Below are 15,877 nucleotides of genomic sequence, written 5' to 3'. Positions count from 1 at the left end.
AGGACCCTGGGATCATGGCCCGAGCTGAAGGCAGCGGTTTAACCAACTGAGCCACCCAGGTGCCCCATAACTGCTCACTCTTTAGTGGGAACTGGGAATAGTGGCTTTCTTCCAAAGAATGCAGTGTGGAAGGGACTGGGGAGAGAGCAACCTTACCATGACGAAGCCTGACAAACAGTACATTGGGCAAGTGATCAAGGTTAACTTCAACAGTGATCATTCACAAAGGAGAAAAGAAAAAACCCAACAACAATGATAATTCATGTTGATAGTACCTACCTTTGATGTCATGTGATTAGAATGGTGCTTTATGTCTGTGGTCTTCCACCCAAAACTCAAAACTTCAGTCTAAACATGAGGAAAATGCCAAACTCAAACTGAAAGACATTTTATAAAATACCTGATTAAAACCCCTCAAAACTGTCAAGGTCACCACAAACCAAGAAAGTGTAAGAAATTGTCAGAGCCCAGAGGAGCCTAAGGAGACATGAATAATGTGGTACCCTGGATGAGATCTAAGGAAAAAAAAAAAGGACAATAGGTAAAAGTTAAGGAAATCCAATAGGGTAGAGGAGATATAAAGTAAAAACAAAACAAGAAATCTCAGTAAAATAAGGACGGTAATCCATAGTCTGTCCATCTTGGTTCACTAGTTATGACAGATTAACACCACACTAATGTCCTATCATGATAACTGCCTTAGCGCAAGAAGGCAAGAGGTCCGCTTCAGTTTACTAGCCGGAGTTGTGCCAGGCCTGAAGTGGTACCTTTGGCCAAATCAAAAAGGTTCATACAGAAACCTGAGGATGCCAGCGTTCTAAAACAGACCTCCATGTGGTATTACGCTAAGTGAAATAAGTCAATTGGAGAAAGACAATTATCATATTCCTCCCTAATGTAGAATATAAGGAATAGTGCAGAGGATCATAGGGGAAAGGAGGAAAAACTGGGAAGAAATCAGAGAGGCAGACAAACCATGAGAGACTCTTGACTCTGGGAAACAAACTGAGGGTTGCTGGAGGGGAAGTGGGTGATAGGCATTAAGGAGGGCACGTGATGTGATTTGCACTGGGTGTTATATGCAACTAATGAATCACTGACCACTACATCAAAATAAAAATAAAATAAAACAGAACCTCCATGGCTAATAAGATTCACCGGCTAACTCCAGGGCTCCTGGGGAACATGACTGAGGTGGGTACTGCTGGTTGGTCTTACTCTGCCTCAGAGTCATACCCGTGCAGAACTAAAATAGCAGGCCCGGGACTGCTGTCCTGAGAGAAGCCAGCTTGCAAAGTTAACCCGTTGCTGGTGTCCGGGAACTTGCCTGGTAAACAGTTTCCTAGGGGCGCCTGGGTGGCTCAGTCAGTTAAGCTTCTGCCTTTGGCTCAGGTCATGATCCCAGGGTCCTGGGAGGGAGTCCAGCATTGGGCTCCCTGCTCTGCGGGGAGCCTGCTTCTCCCTCTGCCTCTGTTTCTCATGAATAAATAAATAAAATCTTGAAAAAAAAACTGTCCCTAAAGGCTCAGAGTGGCTCACTGTGCCTAAACTGTACAATGTGTTTTAGGCTGAACACCTGCTTCCTCCTGGGAGTCTGGGATTTGGGTATGTGGTTAGGCAGAGCATGCCTACATGTCCCATCCCGGTAAAAACCTTGGGTACTGAGTTTCTAATGAGCTTCCCTGGCACTCATCACGTATATTGTCACAATTCATTGCTGGAGGAATTAAGTGCATCCCACTTAACTCCACTGGGCAGGGACTCTTGAAAGTTTAGGCCTGGTTTCCTCCAGACATCACTCCATGAGCACATTCCCATTGCTGATTTTGCTTTGTAGCCTCTCAATGTAATAAATCATAGCTATTCAATGAGAAGTTGGGGAACAAGATATTCACATAGTTTTAAAAAAAATACGGAGTGCACCTATTGTCATGAGCACCAGGTATTGTGTGTTGTATCACTAAATTGTACACCTGAAACTAATATTACACTGTATATTAACTAACTGGAATTTAAATAGAAACTTAAAAAAATACTATTATAAAAGATGCTCGGGAGATAGGGAGATTTTAATATGGACTGCATATTATTATTTTTTAAAGATTTTATTTATTTGACAGAGACACAGCTAGAAAGGGAACACAAGCAGGGGGAGTGGGAGAAGCAGGCTTCCCACTGAGCAGGGAGCCCAATGCAGGACTCCCTCCCAGGACCCTGGGATCATGACCTGAGCCGAAGGTCAACGACTGAGCCACCCAGGTACCCCTGGACTGCATATTATTGAATCAGTTTTCTTAGGTATGTTACTGTGGCTATATAGATGGTCTTTTTTTTAAAACAGGAGAAAATCATATGTAATAGGTGTATGTACAGGGAATCCACACGGTAACGGAATTCTGAAGACAATGAGGCAACAGGAAACTCCATATGAGCTAAGGGGAAGGGTAGGGGCCTGTGGGTACAAAAGGGAGAAAACTCACTAGCAAGATGAAAGGAGATGTTTGCAAAAACAAGACTGTTCTATTATGCAGATGAGTTGAAGGTCTTTATTCTTAGGGCAGATTTTTTTTTTTTTTTTTTTAAGAAAGACACTGGGGCGGGTGGAGTGGGAGGAAGCGCAGAGAGAGAGAAAATCCCAAGCAGACTCCACGCTGAATGCAGAACCTGATGCAGGGCTCAACGCCATGACCCTGATCTCATGACCTGAGCAAAATCAAGAGTTGGACGCTTAACTAAACTGAGCCACCCAGGCGCCCCCAGATGCTGAAATTTTTTAGATAAAGTATCAGAAGTGTCAGGATGCTTGCAACTTACTCTCAAATGGTTCCCCAGAAAAATAAAGCAAATGCATCAAAATATTAACAAGTGGCATATATTTATGACTAGTAAATGAGTGTTGCTTGTACTCCTCTTCCAACTTTTCCTTAGGCCTGAGTATTTTCATAACTGGTCTACCTCTTGCCAAAGCCAATTCTTCCTGAACTCTTTTCCAGTTCCGTAAATAGGGATACATTTTTTAATCCAAATGGCACTTTGTACTGGTCACTTACTACATCTCATATGTACTTCTGTAATTACCCAGCATTTTACAGTTATTACAATATATTATCGTTTGTCCTCCCCATCCCCTAGGGAAGTTAAGAGGGTTCTGTTACTCATTTTGTATCCTCTTTAGTGCTCATCTCATAGTTGAGCAATACATAGCTAAACTAAGCACTACGTTAAGATATGCCTATCTTAATATTCTTACATAGATTACAGAGCTGAGACATTAGAGGCCTTCTCCGGAACTAGACTTTATAATCATCAAATAGATTTTAAAATACGTATCTGAAAGCTATAAAACCTCAAATTTCAAAGGTCAAGTGCATTTCTCAGATAATAAGCTGTGCAAAAACACATTTTATGACAGCCTTTTGGCTGCCCCACAGCAGGGCCATTGGGCAGAATATTTAGGCCCATCTGTGAGAACAGCTGGGTGCCTGCAAGGTCTCCCAACCTGCTGGTCTCTAATAAAAAATAAGATTTGAATCTCAATTTGTTTCTCCTGGTTCACTTATTTTGGGCTCTAGCTCAGCAAAACTATTTTTTGGGGGGGAACTTTACTGATTTAAGGAAACTCTTGTCATCTCCTAGCACATTTTCTTCCTTTCCCCAACCACTGCCTCTTAATGTCTAAACACAACGTGGGCCTCAAACTCATGACCCCAAAGTCAAGAGTTACATGCTCCACTGACTCACCCAGCCAGGCGCCCCTTCTACAATTCTTAATCTTGATGAGTAAATGACTTAAAGGACTTAACAAATTACTCCAGCTAGTAGATAGTAGAAACCAAAATCCAGAGGACCGTTCACAGAAATTCTTCTCCTAGGGTGTGTTTGCTCTTAAGACATTGTTTGTCCTGCTCTTATTAGACCAATTAAACCAGACCTACTTTAAAATAGTCTATACAAAGACCCTACTCAAGGCTCAGATAGGTAAAAATGAGCATTTCAGCTTTCATCAGATCATAAAGAAGTCATATGAGCGGAATTTATCCCAAATCATAATCTTCTCATAAATTGTGGAATGTGTAGTATAGATGTGCACAAAGTTCTTATCCGTTGGGTGAAATCAATAGGTTACACATATATCATCAAAGGAAGTGGCACAATTGCAATATGGAGCTGACAAAATAACTGAAGAGAAATGAGTTGCCTTCGGGAAGTAGAAGAGGTTGGGGGTAGGCAAGCAAGGGATTTCCATTTCTCATACAGTCCTGTCTTGCCTTTTCTTTCTTGAAAGTATATACCTGCTTAACAATTTAAAAAGGAAGAGCCCAGAAAAGACCCAGGCACGTGAAACTTAAATACAACACAGGTGTCATGGCAGGTTACATGAAGGAGTCATTTAATAAATGGAGCTAAAAACTGGATATGAAGATGGAAGATTTCTGACCTCTACACAAAACATAACTCCAGCTGGACTGGGACAATCTTGTTGTTTTAAGTAAGCTCTACACCCAACGCGGGGCTCAAACTCACAACCCCAAAATCAAGTCTCTACAGACTGAGTCAGCCAGGGGGTCCAGTGACAGTCAATCTTCTGCTTCAAACATGGCTAAACTACGGTACCGTTTTTGGCCAAACACCAGTCTAATTGCCGTGAAAGTATGTTTTAGACATGATTAACACTTAAAATACTATGAATAAGATTACTTTCCATAACATGGGTGGGTCTCATCTGGTTGAAGGCCTTTAGAGAACCTGAGGTCCACCAAGGAAGAAGGAATTCTGCCTCCAGACCAACTCTTCCCTGGGTCTCCAGCCTGTCCAACCGCCCTTTCAACCTTGCCAGCCACTACAATCTCTCTGTACTCAGCCTATCTGTTGTATTTCTCTCAAGAACTCTAATACCTGGATTAAGCTCTTAGGTAAAAAGAGCAAACCTTTAAAACTCTTAGTAAAAAATGGTTATCTTTGTATACTGTAGGGTAAAGATTTCCCAAATAAGACCGAAAATACTAATCAAAAAAACAGCTTGATTACATTATAAACTGCTGCTTATAAAAGGTATGTTAAAGAATACTAAACAATAAGAAAATATTGACAAATGTTCATCATTCTACTCTCACTCTGTCTCAATCTTTCTTAGCATTTTTTTTTTCATTTCCTTGAGAATTTTAGTTGTCTTATCCTTTTCCTGCCTATAGTCTTCTTGGCAGAGAAGCCAACAAGACTCTTCAACATTACCAAATGTAACCTCTGCCACATATCCAGTTACCTAGTTTATGAATTCTTTAATCAATCACAAAGCACTCTAGAATCTTACAAAGAGCTCAACATGCTTACTAATTTCTCAAACTAATTTCAGTTCTTTTAAAAGAATCACTCAGACTACAGAAAACCACCAAACGATATGGAACCTTTATTTTTAAGGTAATTTCTGTACATCTGGAGTATGAGAGTAATCCTCTTACAAATGGAACTGATTACTAGAATAAATGACGAAAAAACATAACTGGTTATTTCATGTGAATCCACAGGAGTTTAAGCTTCAAATCCAGCCAAGAAGTTTGTTACAATCTCTTTCAGCTTAGCATCTGACTGTTCTGAGATCTTTCCATCAGTCCTATTTGGAAATGAAAAGCAGTTCATCAGTTCTGACCTAAACAAAAATCCAATGACTAGCTACAAGATTCAAAAGAATTTTAACAAGACTTTTTATCTTAAAATTTACAAAAAAGAGGCCATCAATTGTGTTCATACCTTATATTGCCCAACAGGGCCTGGTGCTGGCTGATAACATGAGCCAGGAAAGCATGCTCAAACTTTGTGATCTTGCTGGGCTCCAATTTATCAAGATATCCTCTTACACCAGCATAAATAACAGCCACTTGTTCTTCAATAGCCATGGGAGCTGAAAACAAAAGAATGCCAAGTAAGTTGCTCAAATAAATAAATGCCACATTAACAAAGTCAGAAAAACTTACCTTTTCCTTCTAATTATTAACATGTCTCTACATATCACCTACTCTCTCTTTCTCTGTGACAAACTCCACATTAATACTTTTTCCCACTTCTCTCCCCAGGAAACAGTTTTTTCCTTGTATTTGCAAGCCTTAAAGTGTAATCTGTGGGCATACTCCACAAGCACTGTTTATCAGCTGGCAGCATTTATACTATTTGAGATATAAATAATCTGCTGAAACTTCACAGCAAGATTAAAAAATACTAACATACTTTTAAATCTGCCCAATTCCATTCTCTCACAGCCAAGGAGGAAAGGGGGGGGGAGGAAGAGATCTAATAGGTTTACTTCTCAAAAGAGAAATATTAAGTATATTTAATAAGTTTTCCTGGTTATTCAAATGACAGACTGTATTGAAAGTACAACAGGCATTAATCACATTCAAAACACTGTATCCTTAATGAAAGAACACAACCTATAATAGCTTGTAAGGAGCTGCGGGATACTCCCAGGCGCTTATGCACAGTACACACATGGCTGACATGAAAGAACTCACAATACTGTCCTTGCTTCAGCAGCTCAGTCAGTCGCACGCCACGACTCAAGAGTTGCTGAGTGGCAGCATCGAGGTCAGAACCGAACTGGGCAAAAGCAGCAACCTCACGATACTGAGCCAATTCCAGCTTCATGGTCCCTGCCACCTGAAAAACATAAATGGTCAACTCGTGAAACACAAAGATACCCAACCCACTGACAAAGAGCACTATACAAATACATTATGATTTTAGCCTAATGATATCCCTTCTCCTTGACAAAGTGCTGCAAATTACCTGTTTCATGGCCCTGGTTTGGGCAGCAGATCCAACACGGGACACAGACAAACCAACGTTAATGGCAGGACGGATACCTTTGTAGAACAATTCTGTTTCCAAGAAGATCTACAACATACAGAAAATGACAAATGCTAACAAGCTTTAAAAAAAAAAACTATTTTCAAAATTAAGCCAAAAAACTGAAACCCAACATCTCCAAGGAAAAATGTTAAGTGTCTTCTCATCATAAAGAGCCCCTCCAATCTTTCCCAGCCATATCAACTTACATATTCTATTGCTAAGATTAGTAAGAGATGTGGGGAGAAAAAACAGGCGACAAATTTCTATTAAAATATATGCAGATGAAGTGATTTGGCCTCTGAGATTTGCTTCAAAATTATCTAGGGTGAAGAACAGTAGTGGCTATAAATGAAGCAAAAATGAAGTTTTTTGGTAACAAACTGAAATGGGTGAGAGATATGCGGGGTTCACTATACTGTTCTCCTTACTTTTCTAAACATTAAAGTGGAAGGCATTTAACAAATCGTTCATCAACACTAGTTTCAACCAATGCCTTGGAATCATCCAAAGCTTTTACATTTATTTTAATCATAAAAAAATACCTGTCCATCAGTGATGGAAATGACATTTGTTGGAATGTAAGCAGACACATCACCAGCTTGTGTTTCTATGACTGGTAAAGCAGTCAAGGAGCCACCACCAAAAGAATCGTTCATTTTGGCTGCTCTCTCTAGCAGACGGGAGTGTAGGTAGAACACATCACCAGGATAGGCCTCACGACCAGGGGGCCGGCGGAGCAGCAGAGACATCTGACGATAAGCAACAGCCTACAGTACAGTAAAGGGTTATAAAGTCCAATTACTAGAAGCTAAATTTTGTCACCTTCAATTGTGGTGCAAACATACAAACAGATTCTAAAAATATGTATCCTTTGACCTGTTTGGATAAGTCATCGTAGATGATCAAAGCATGTTTGCCATTATCTCTAAAATATTCTCCCATAGAACAGCCAGAATAAGGAGCCAGGTACTGAAGGGGAGCAGCATCAGAAGCAGTAGCTGAAACCACGATGGTGTACTTCATAGCATCTGGGAAGAAAATAAATTTTAAGTTTCTCAAGGTTATCAACATTTTGATTTTAGAGACTATTATAATAAAAATTAAGTGCTTTACTACATAATTTACCGAAGTCAGATTAACCAGAGCCAGACAGCACCTATTTTAAAGAAAGTCACAAAAACCTTAACATTTATTGTTGTTTTATACTTTTACTTGTTTTTGTTTTACTTATTGAATTACATTAGAAATTTCAGTTCATTAGGGAGTAATTAAAACCAGCCTTCATTAAGTAGACGCTATCCTAAGATTAGCAATAATAGGACTCCCAGAGAACAATGAGACTAAAGTTCTTCCTTTTTTTTTTTTAAAGTAAACCCTACCCTCAAGGTGGAGCTCGAACTCATGACTCCCAACACCATGAGTCGCATGCTCTATCGACTAAGCCAGCGAAGCATCCCTGGACTGAAGTTCTTTAATACCTGCATCTGTAAGTCTCTTCACCAACTGGGCAACAGTGGATCTCTTCTGACCAATAGCAACGTAGATACAGTATAGTTTCTTCTTTTCATCAGTTCCATCATTGAAACGTTTCTGGTTAATGATTGTGTCAATAGCAATTGATGTTTTGCTTTAAAAAGAGAAAGTAAACATAAATCTTGGTAAGTACTTCAAAGGATTTCTCAACTTAAGATTTCAGTATACTGGGGCGCCTGGGTGGCTCAGTCGGTTAAGCGACTGCCTTCGGCTCAGGTCATGATCCTGGAGTCCCGGGATCAAGTCCCGCATCGGGCTCCCTGCTCAGTGGGGAGTCTGCTTCTCCCTCTGACCCTCCCCCCTCTCATGCTCTCTCTCTCTCAAATAAATAAATAAAATCTTAAAAAAAAAAAAAAAGATTTCAGTATACTACTTCTAATCCTCATCACATTCCTCTCTCTCCGTTATATCCAAAGCATTTATCATTCCAAGCATAAAAGTAATCTTTCCACAAGTAAATTTTACTTAGAATGTTTAACAAGCTTTACCCAGTCTGTCGGTCACCAATAATCAGCTCACGCTGACCACGACCAATTGGCACCAAGCTATCCACAGCCTTAATACCAGTCTGCATTGGTTCACGCACAGAGATTCGAGGAATGATCCCAGGGGCTTTCAGGCCAACTCGCCTACGGGTCTTGGAACCAATTGGACCCTGTTATACAATAAAAAGGAGCCCCCAGAACAATCAGTTTTGACGTCTCTTAGAAGCTACAACCACATCTGATAGCTACAACCACACCTAATAACTGTTAAACGTACCTTTCCATCAATGGCATTACCAAGGGCATCTACAACACGGCCCAACAGCTCCTCGCCAACTGGAACATCCACAATGGCTCCTGTTCTCTTCACAATATCTCCTTCCTTAATTAGTTTATCATTTCCAAACACGACAACACCAACATTGTCAGGTTCCAAGTTCAAAGACATACCCTACACAAAAGATACAATTGAACCCCCATGAAGCCTGAGTAGTACTTCTTCCCCTAAGTCAACACTACATGATATGAAAACAGCTAGTTAAAAAAAAAAAAAGTAGACTTGTACTTTAGATCTGATTTACTCAAGTATTTTTACAACAAACAACCTTCTTTGATCAAGACTTAAAACAGCAACATGTTCCCTTGAATACTCTTAGGATAGCATTATGATAAGCCTAACATGCTCCTTTACTGCATCCTCAAAAGAACTAAAAAAAGCAAAGAAACTGAACAGGTCAAGCTTTTTCCACTGCATTTCTTTTGTCAATGGCTTTTGAACCGGGTGATCAGCATGAAATAAAATGATCAACTGGAAATTTTAAGACACAGTTGATTTGCATCTTTTTATGTAAGTAGCACCACAAACAGTTAAAAAAATTATAATGAGAACTCATCAGGTTAGTAGAAAGTGAAATTAAAAGCTACCCAAACAAGGACAAAATGCCATAATGTAACAGTGGTGGGTCATCTCTCATCATTACAACTTTAATTCAAAATATAAAATTTTTAGGTCCCTAATCATTACTAAGGAAAAAGGTTATTCCAGGAACTGAGTCTGGTCAGTAATTAAAGCTCTGTAGAAGTACTTAGAACAAATAGAGGAGTATCATGGAATATCACTGCAGGTAATGTTCAATACAGCAGTCACTAACCACATGTGGCTACTTAAAATTTGAATTAATTAACACCATCTTACCAGAAGTCAGAGACACTTACTTTTCTCTCCAATTAACACATCTCTACATACCACCCACTCTTTCTCTGCGTGAGAAACTCCACACTGTACACACTCAATATCCTCACATGTAAAATAGTTATTATACTTAAACAGCACAGACATAAAATATTTCCATCATTGCAGAAAGTCCTATTAGACAATACCAGACTCTTAGATCTTTAAAGTTAAAAACGAAACTCTGAGTTCATTTATTTCAGCCTCACCTTTCAAAGCTTTGTAACACTGAAGATACGAGAGGCTAAATTTTTAGCCAAGGTCTAACAGCTATGGAGAAAACTTTTGGCTCTATAATTATTCTTCCATATTAAGGCTTTTACCATACCGGTCACTAGTCAGAGGACCAAGACTATCTTTTCCCATGTGTGCTAAGTGGGTAAACCTACTCCCCCTGTCCTATCCAGATATCATGCTGCTTTCCTCAGAAAACCCATGACTCCTACCATTTGTTTTCATCCCACTGGCCAACTAGGCTCAACCTAATGGAAAGAAGGAGACTTCTATCATCAGAGAGCTCCTGATAACTATACCACTAGCTTAACAATAATAGGTCTACTCTTACAAGAAATACAAAGTCAATGACTTTCAACTTTCCACCAGAAATCAATTTAGTTGGAAGTTATCTAATGCTTTTATACGATCTTAATGTCTATAAAAAAGACTTCTTAGAATTTGGCTGAAGGTTTAGTCACTTTTTTTATTTCAGCACCAGTGGCTACAATTTTTGTACACATCAGTCCCTAGAGTAAAAACTTTGGTAACCAAGACCCTTAAGTTTATTCTTTTCACAATCTATGATAATGACTAAATACTGAAGAAGTTGAGATTTAAAGTTAAAATACAAAAAACACTAGCACAATCTCTGAATTACTAAATGAGTAACTCAGAAACCAATCCTAAAACACCAAAATCTCGTTTTACCTTTAAACCTGAAGAAAACTCTACCATTTCTTCTGCCTGAACATTTCTCAGCCCATGTACACGGGCAATACCATCACCAATGCTTAGGACACGCCCCGTCTCTTCAAGGTCAACAGAGGTATCAGCTCCAAGAATACGCTCTTCAAGGATAGAGGACACTTCGGCAGTGCCTATTGAGAGAAAAAAATCCATTGCAAAAATAGCCTTGTCTCAAAATAGCCTTGTCTCAAGATCTTTTTTAAACCCACTTTACCAACAACATAAAAACTAAAGTTTTATAATCACAATAACCAAATTATTCTAAAATGTAAAATGCATGATTCTATTCAAGCTTGATATTTACCACTACTATAAAAACAAATCCAAGTGATGGACAGAAAATTTCACAAGACAAATGTAAGCCAGGTAAGAAGCTAATAAAATTAAGCAACACCATTATAGTAAGAATTTTCATTGTCTACTCATTTGGTTTAATTTCTAAGGAATTTATATCTAAGGAATTAATATCTAAGGAAGTTGAAACCTGACTTTTTGGCTAAACTCTGCAGGAAGCTTAAAAATGCAATCTATTTTTTTTTAAGATTTTATTTATTTATTTGAGAGAGAATGAGAGAGAAAGAGCGCACATGAGAGGGGGGAGGGTCAGAGGGAGAAGCAGACTCCCTGCTGAGCAGGGAGCCCGATGCGGGACTCGATCCCAGGACTCCAGGATCATGACCTGAGCCAAAGGCAGTCGCTTAACCAACTGAGCCACCCAGGCACCCTATTTTTTTTTTTAAGTAGGCTTTACGCCCAGCATGGAGCCCAATGCAGGGTTTAAACCCATGACTCTGAGGGGCGCCTGGGGTGGCTCAGTCGTTAAGCGTCTGCCTTTGGCTCAGGTCATGATCCCAGAGTCCTGGGATCGAGTCCCACATCGGGCTCCCTGCTCAGCGGGAAGCCTGCTTCTCCCTCTCCCACTCCCCCTGCTTGTGTTCCCTCTCTCGCTGTGTCTCTGTCAAATAAATAAATAAAATCTTTTTAATAAATAAGTAAATAAATAAACTCATGACTCTGAAATGGAGACCAGAGCTGAAATCAAGAGTGGGACACTTAACCAACTCAGCCATCCAAGCACCCCAAAAATGCAATCTATTTTCAAAAGAAACCGTTAACAAAGTATGAATATCTTTCCCTTTATAAAGACATGCAAATACTTACTATTCTTCGTCTTAGCGTGTGCAAGATTTATGTATTCACTTGTTTAATCTTTAGTTCAAAGCCCCACTCACACATTCCCAAAGGAATTCCCTAACCTACAGAATCTTCCCATGCTCACCTCCCCACTTCTCTATTTGCAATGTGCAGATTTATACGTTGCCACATACAGATTAGCAGCAATTACCTTCCAAAAACATAAACGTAAAGGTTGTTTTCTAATATTTTTTAGAAGAGGAAAAAGAAATCTTTCATAGTTCAGAAAGGATGCCCACCACCTGATATGTGTACTTTCTGTTTCTACCCAAGGGCGATTGTATCAGAAAAAAAAAGGCTGTAGTATCATGAAAAAAAATATTTCACTAGAACAAGACAACCTACCAAGAAAAAAGGGCTAAATGGCACATTACAGGCAAAGAATCTGATATTTACAGTAACTAAAATTAAGAGAAAAAAATTAACAAATGAAAATAAAAAACGGGGCGCCTGGATGGCTCAGTCGTTAAGCGTCTGCCTTTGGCTCAGGTCATGATCCCAGGGTCCTGGGATGGAGCCCCGCATCGGGCTCCCTGCTTAGTGGGAAGCCTGCTTCTTTCTCCCCCACTCCCCCTGCTTGTGTTCCCTCTCTCGCTGTCTCTCTCTCTCTGCCAAAAAATAAATAAAATCTTTAAAAATCTATAAATTAATTAATTAAAAAAATAGATTAAAAAAAGAAAAGAAAAAAAACAAGTTCTGTAACCTATGTAACTTATTCTTTCCCTTATTGACAAAGCAGTAAGTGTGGTGTATGTAGACTTAGAAATAATGACTTACCAATCTTCTGAAGACGAGTGTTAGAGGCATGGAGGTTCCTTGCAGCAATGAAGGAGGATCCCAAAGCATTTTTGGAGACCTAGTGCATAAACAGTTTTAAAAAGTTTATTTAAAAGGGGCGCCTGGGTGGCTTAGTCAATTAAGCGCTGCCTTTAGCTCGGGTCATGATCCCAGGGTCCTGGATCCTTGATCAACTTATCGGTGAAAATATTAATTGTATTCAAAAATATTCTGCTTAAAACTGGAAAGCTAGTAACCGCATGACAAAGTAGCTTTTGATATGTGCAAAAATGTTATTAAGCAGCTCCTGGTAACACAGTATTTTATAAAAGGCATATTTTAAAAACCAACAGTTACCAAATTATCTTTTCTTTTAAAGGCATCAGGTACAATTATTTCATCTTTCTTTTTTTAAAGAAATCCCCTTTATTTCTTTTTTTAAGATTTTATTTATCTATTCATGAGAGACAGAGAGAGAGAGAGAAGGGCAGAGGGAGAAGCAGGCTCCCAAGGAGCAGGGAGCCTGATGCGGGACTCGATCCCAGGACCCTGGGACCATGACCTGAGCCGAAGGCAGACGCTTAACCATCTGAGCCACCCAGGCGCCCTATTATTTCATCTTTAGATATATTTCAGTTGAACTGTGGATATTCTCAGGAAGATAAACTGCTTCCTAAAAGGGGGAAATATCAAGCCATACCTATTTTACTTTAAAAAAATTAAATTAGTAAATGTTCAAGTTTGATTAGAAATTAAGCATGGTTGGAGCGCCTGGGTGGCTCAGTCGTTAAGCGTCTGCCTTCGGCTCAGGTCCGAGCCCCGCACTGGGCTCCCTGCTCGGCGGGAAGCCTCTTCTCCCTCTCCCACTCCCCCTGCTTGTGTTCCCTCTCTCGCTGTGTCTCTCTCTGTCAAATAAATAAAACCTTTTAAGAAAAAAGAAAAGAAAAAAGAAATTAAGCATGGCTGTGGACTGTTTTTTCCTGGTCAACAAAGCCTACGACAATCTGGACCCCCTCCTTCTTCAAGTTGTAACGCAGTGATTGGTCACTGTCAATTCTGAACCTACTACTTTTTATAGGACCAGATGAAAACTGTTAAAAATGTTCTTTTACGACTACTTGTATTAGAACAGTAAAACATCCAGTGTTTACATGTTTAAGATGGAAACTGATACAATGTCTAAAATGGAAAAAATAAGTAAATGTAAGCCCTAACTTCAAGGCAGATAAGTAAGGAAGGGAACTGACCTTTACAGGCATTTTCCAACCTATATTCTATCTTAAGCTCTCAATTACTGTCTAACGATTCCTCAAGGACGAAATCTTAAAACATGTCAAAGTACCACAAGACAAAGCAAAGTCTTCTTTCTGCCTCAGACAATTTAGGCTTCACTGCTGTCACGGTATCGGCCACATGAAATGCACATTTGCACTGTACGGCCTTTCACAATCGTTGCAGTGTTCAGCACTGAGATCGCCTACTAAGTATTCAGAAAAGCACCTTCATTTATGGCTTTCCCCCGAACCGACCTCCGGGCAGAGGTGAAATGCCGGGGCGTCCTGACCTTCATACAATGTCAGGCTTCCCTAGGTCGCTTCAACTAGAGCTACCAACAGTGCTCTGACCTTCAACGGGGCAGTCCCGGAGAAGCAGCGGGGACAAGCCTCCCCGTTTCAGAGCAGGTGTCGGAGAACTAGCGCTCCAGCCCTGACCTTCAACCAAGGCCCCCTCTTGGACAGCTCTCAACCGAAGTCGTGAACACCCCCTGAGGCCCCATCTCTGCACAGCATCGAGGTCACCACCTCCCCTGCACCGCTCAACACCGTCCCACAAGGATGGCGAGCAACAGGGCCCTTGCGCCGCGGCCCAGTCCGAGGCCGAGTAGCCAGCGGTGCAAGATGGCGGCACCCGCCAGCCCCTCACCCTCCATGCAGCAAGAGCTCTCGAATCAGTACATCACCAGCCACCCGCCGGGCCACCTCCCTTCCGCCGGTTCCCCGCACTCACCAGTCCGGCCCGCCGAGGGAGGGCGCGGGCCACGGCCGCCGCGACGCGCACGGACAGCATCTTTGCACGTTCTCCTTGGGTTGTTTCTCTGCAGCCGCAGCCTCTGCACTGACTGGGACAAAATGGCTGACCGGCGAGGAAGGTCAAGGCAGCATCCCACCTGACCCGGAAGTACCGCCCCTCGCGTTCACCCCCGGATGCGAATCTGCCTTTTGCGGGACGGTTGGGGAGGAGTTACTTTTTTAAAGTACCGTTTTTAGATTTAAAATTAAAAATGAGCGATTAGACCTTTGTCAACTTCGGCCCAGGCTTTCGTTACAGATTTATTTTGACCTATTGAGTTGACCTTGTGGTTGCCCCTGGCGACCATGTGGGTAGTCGAACCCCCTACAAAGAGGCTCTCAGGCCCAGTCCCGGCTGGGGACCGTGTAGGTGTTACCCTGTACTAGGACGCAGCTTGTTTGGAGGTGACGGGAGGCCGACGTTGTGGGGTCCGAGACTACAGCTTTTTTTAAAGCCTTGTAGCAAAATAAACGGTTATCACCGGGGGCTTGCGGAACTGGTTAATCCGTAGATCGCTGGCCGCACCCCCAGACCCTCTTAAAGTCGAAAATTTGGAGCAATCTGAATTTTTGAGAGGCGCCCACACCATTCTACGTGATCCCTTACGCACTCAAGTTCGAAAATCGCAGTTCTTTTAGATTCTATCTAAATGAAATCTGTATATTAGAACAAATTGTTTAAAAATGGTAACAAACACAAGTTCAAGAAGAGTGGTTGCCAATTCTACTGAGAATGGTGCAGAATCAGAAGTCTCACCCCAGACTGAACCAGGATTCAAGGT

General features: G+C 40.9%; 1 protein-coding gene across 1 annotated transcript; it reads right to left on the bottom strand.

Moving 5' to 3' along the window:
- Positions 1-5,384: 5,384 nt before the first annotated feature.
- Positions 5,385-15,170, bottom strand: ATP5F1A (ATP synthase F1 subunit alpha). Its single transcript, XM_028098155.2, has 12 exons — positions 15,034-15,170; positions 13,027-13,105; positions 11,017-11,186; positions 9,139-9,312; positions 8,865-9,031; positions 8,322-8,470; positions 7,720-7,871; positions 7,386-7,610; positions 6,781-6,888; positions 6,507-6,651; positions 5,749-5,899; positions 5,385-5,611 (listed from the first exon to the last, which is right to left on the bottom strand). Exons 1-12 carry the CDS (start codon positions 15,091-15,093, stop codon positions 5,530-5,532), a joined length of 1,662 nt encoding a protein of 553 aa, XP_027953956.1. The 5' UTR covers positions 15,094-15,170; the 3' UTR covers positions 5,385-5,529.
- Positions 15,171-15,877: the final 707 nt, after the last annotated feature.

This window comes from Eumetopias jubatus, unplaced genomic scaffold, assembly GCF_037043125.1.
Source record: "Eumetopias jubatus isolate StellerSeaLion01/CBP00866 unplaced genomic scaffold, mEumJub1_p1.0 scaffold_16, whole genome shotgun sequence".
In the NCBI taxonomy this organism is placed as follows: Eukaryota; Metazoa; Chordata; class Mammalia; order Carnivora; family Otariidae; genus Eumetopias; species Eumetopias jubatus.
The sequence above is the reverse complement of the archived record's forward strand: the minus strand, read 5'-3'. Positions and strand labels throughout refer to the sequence as shown.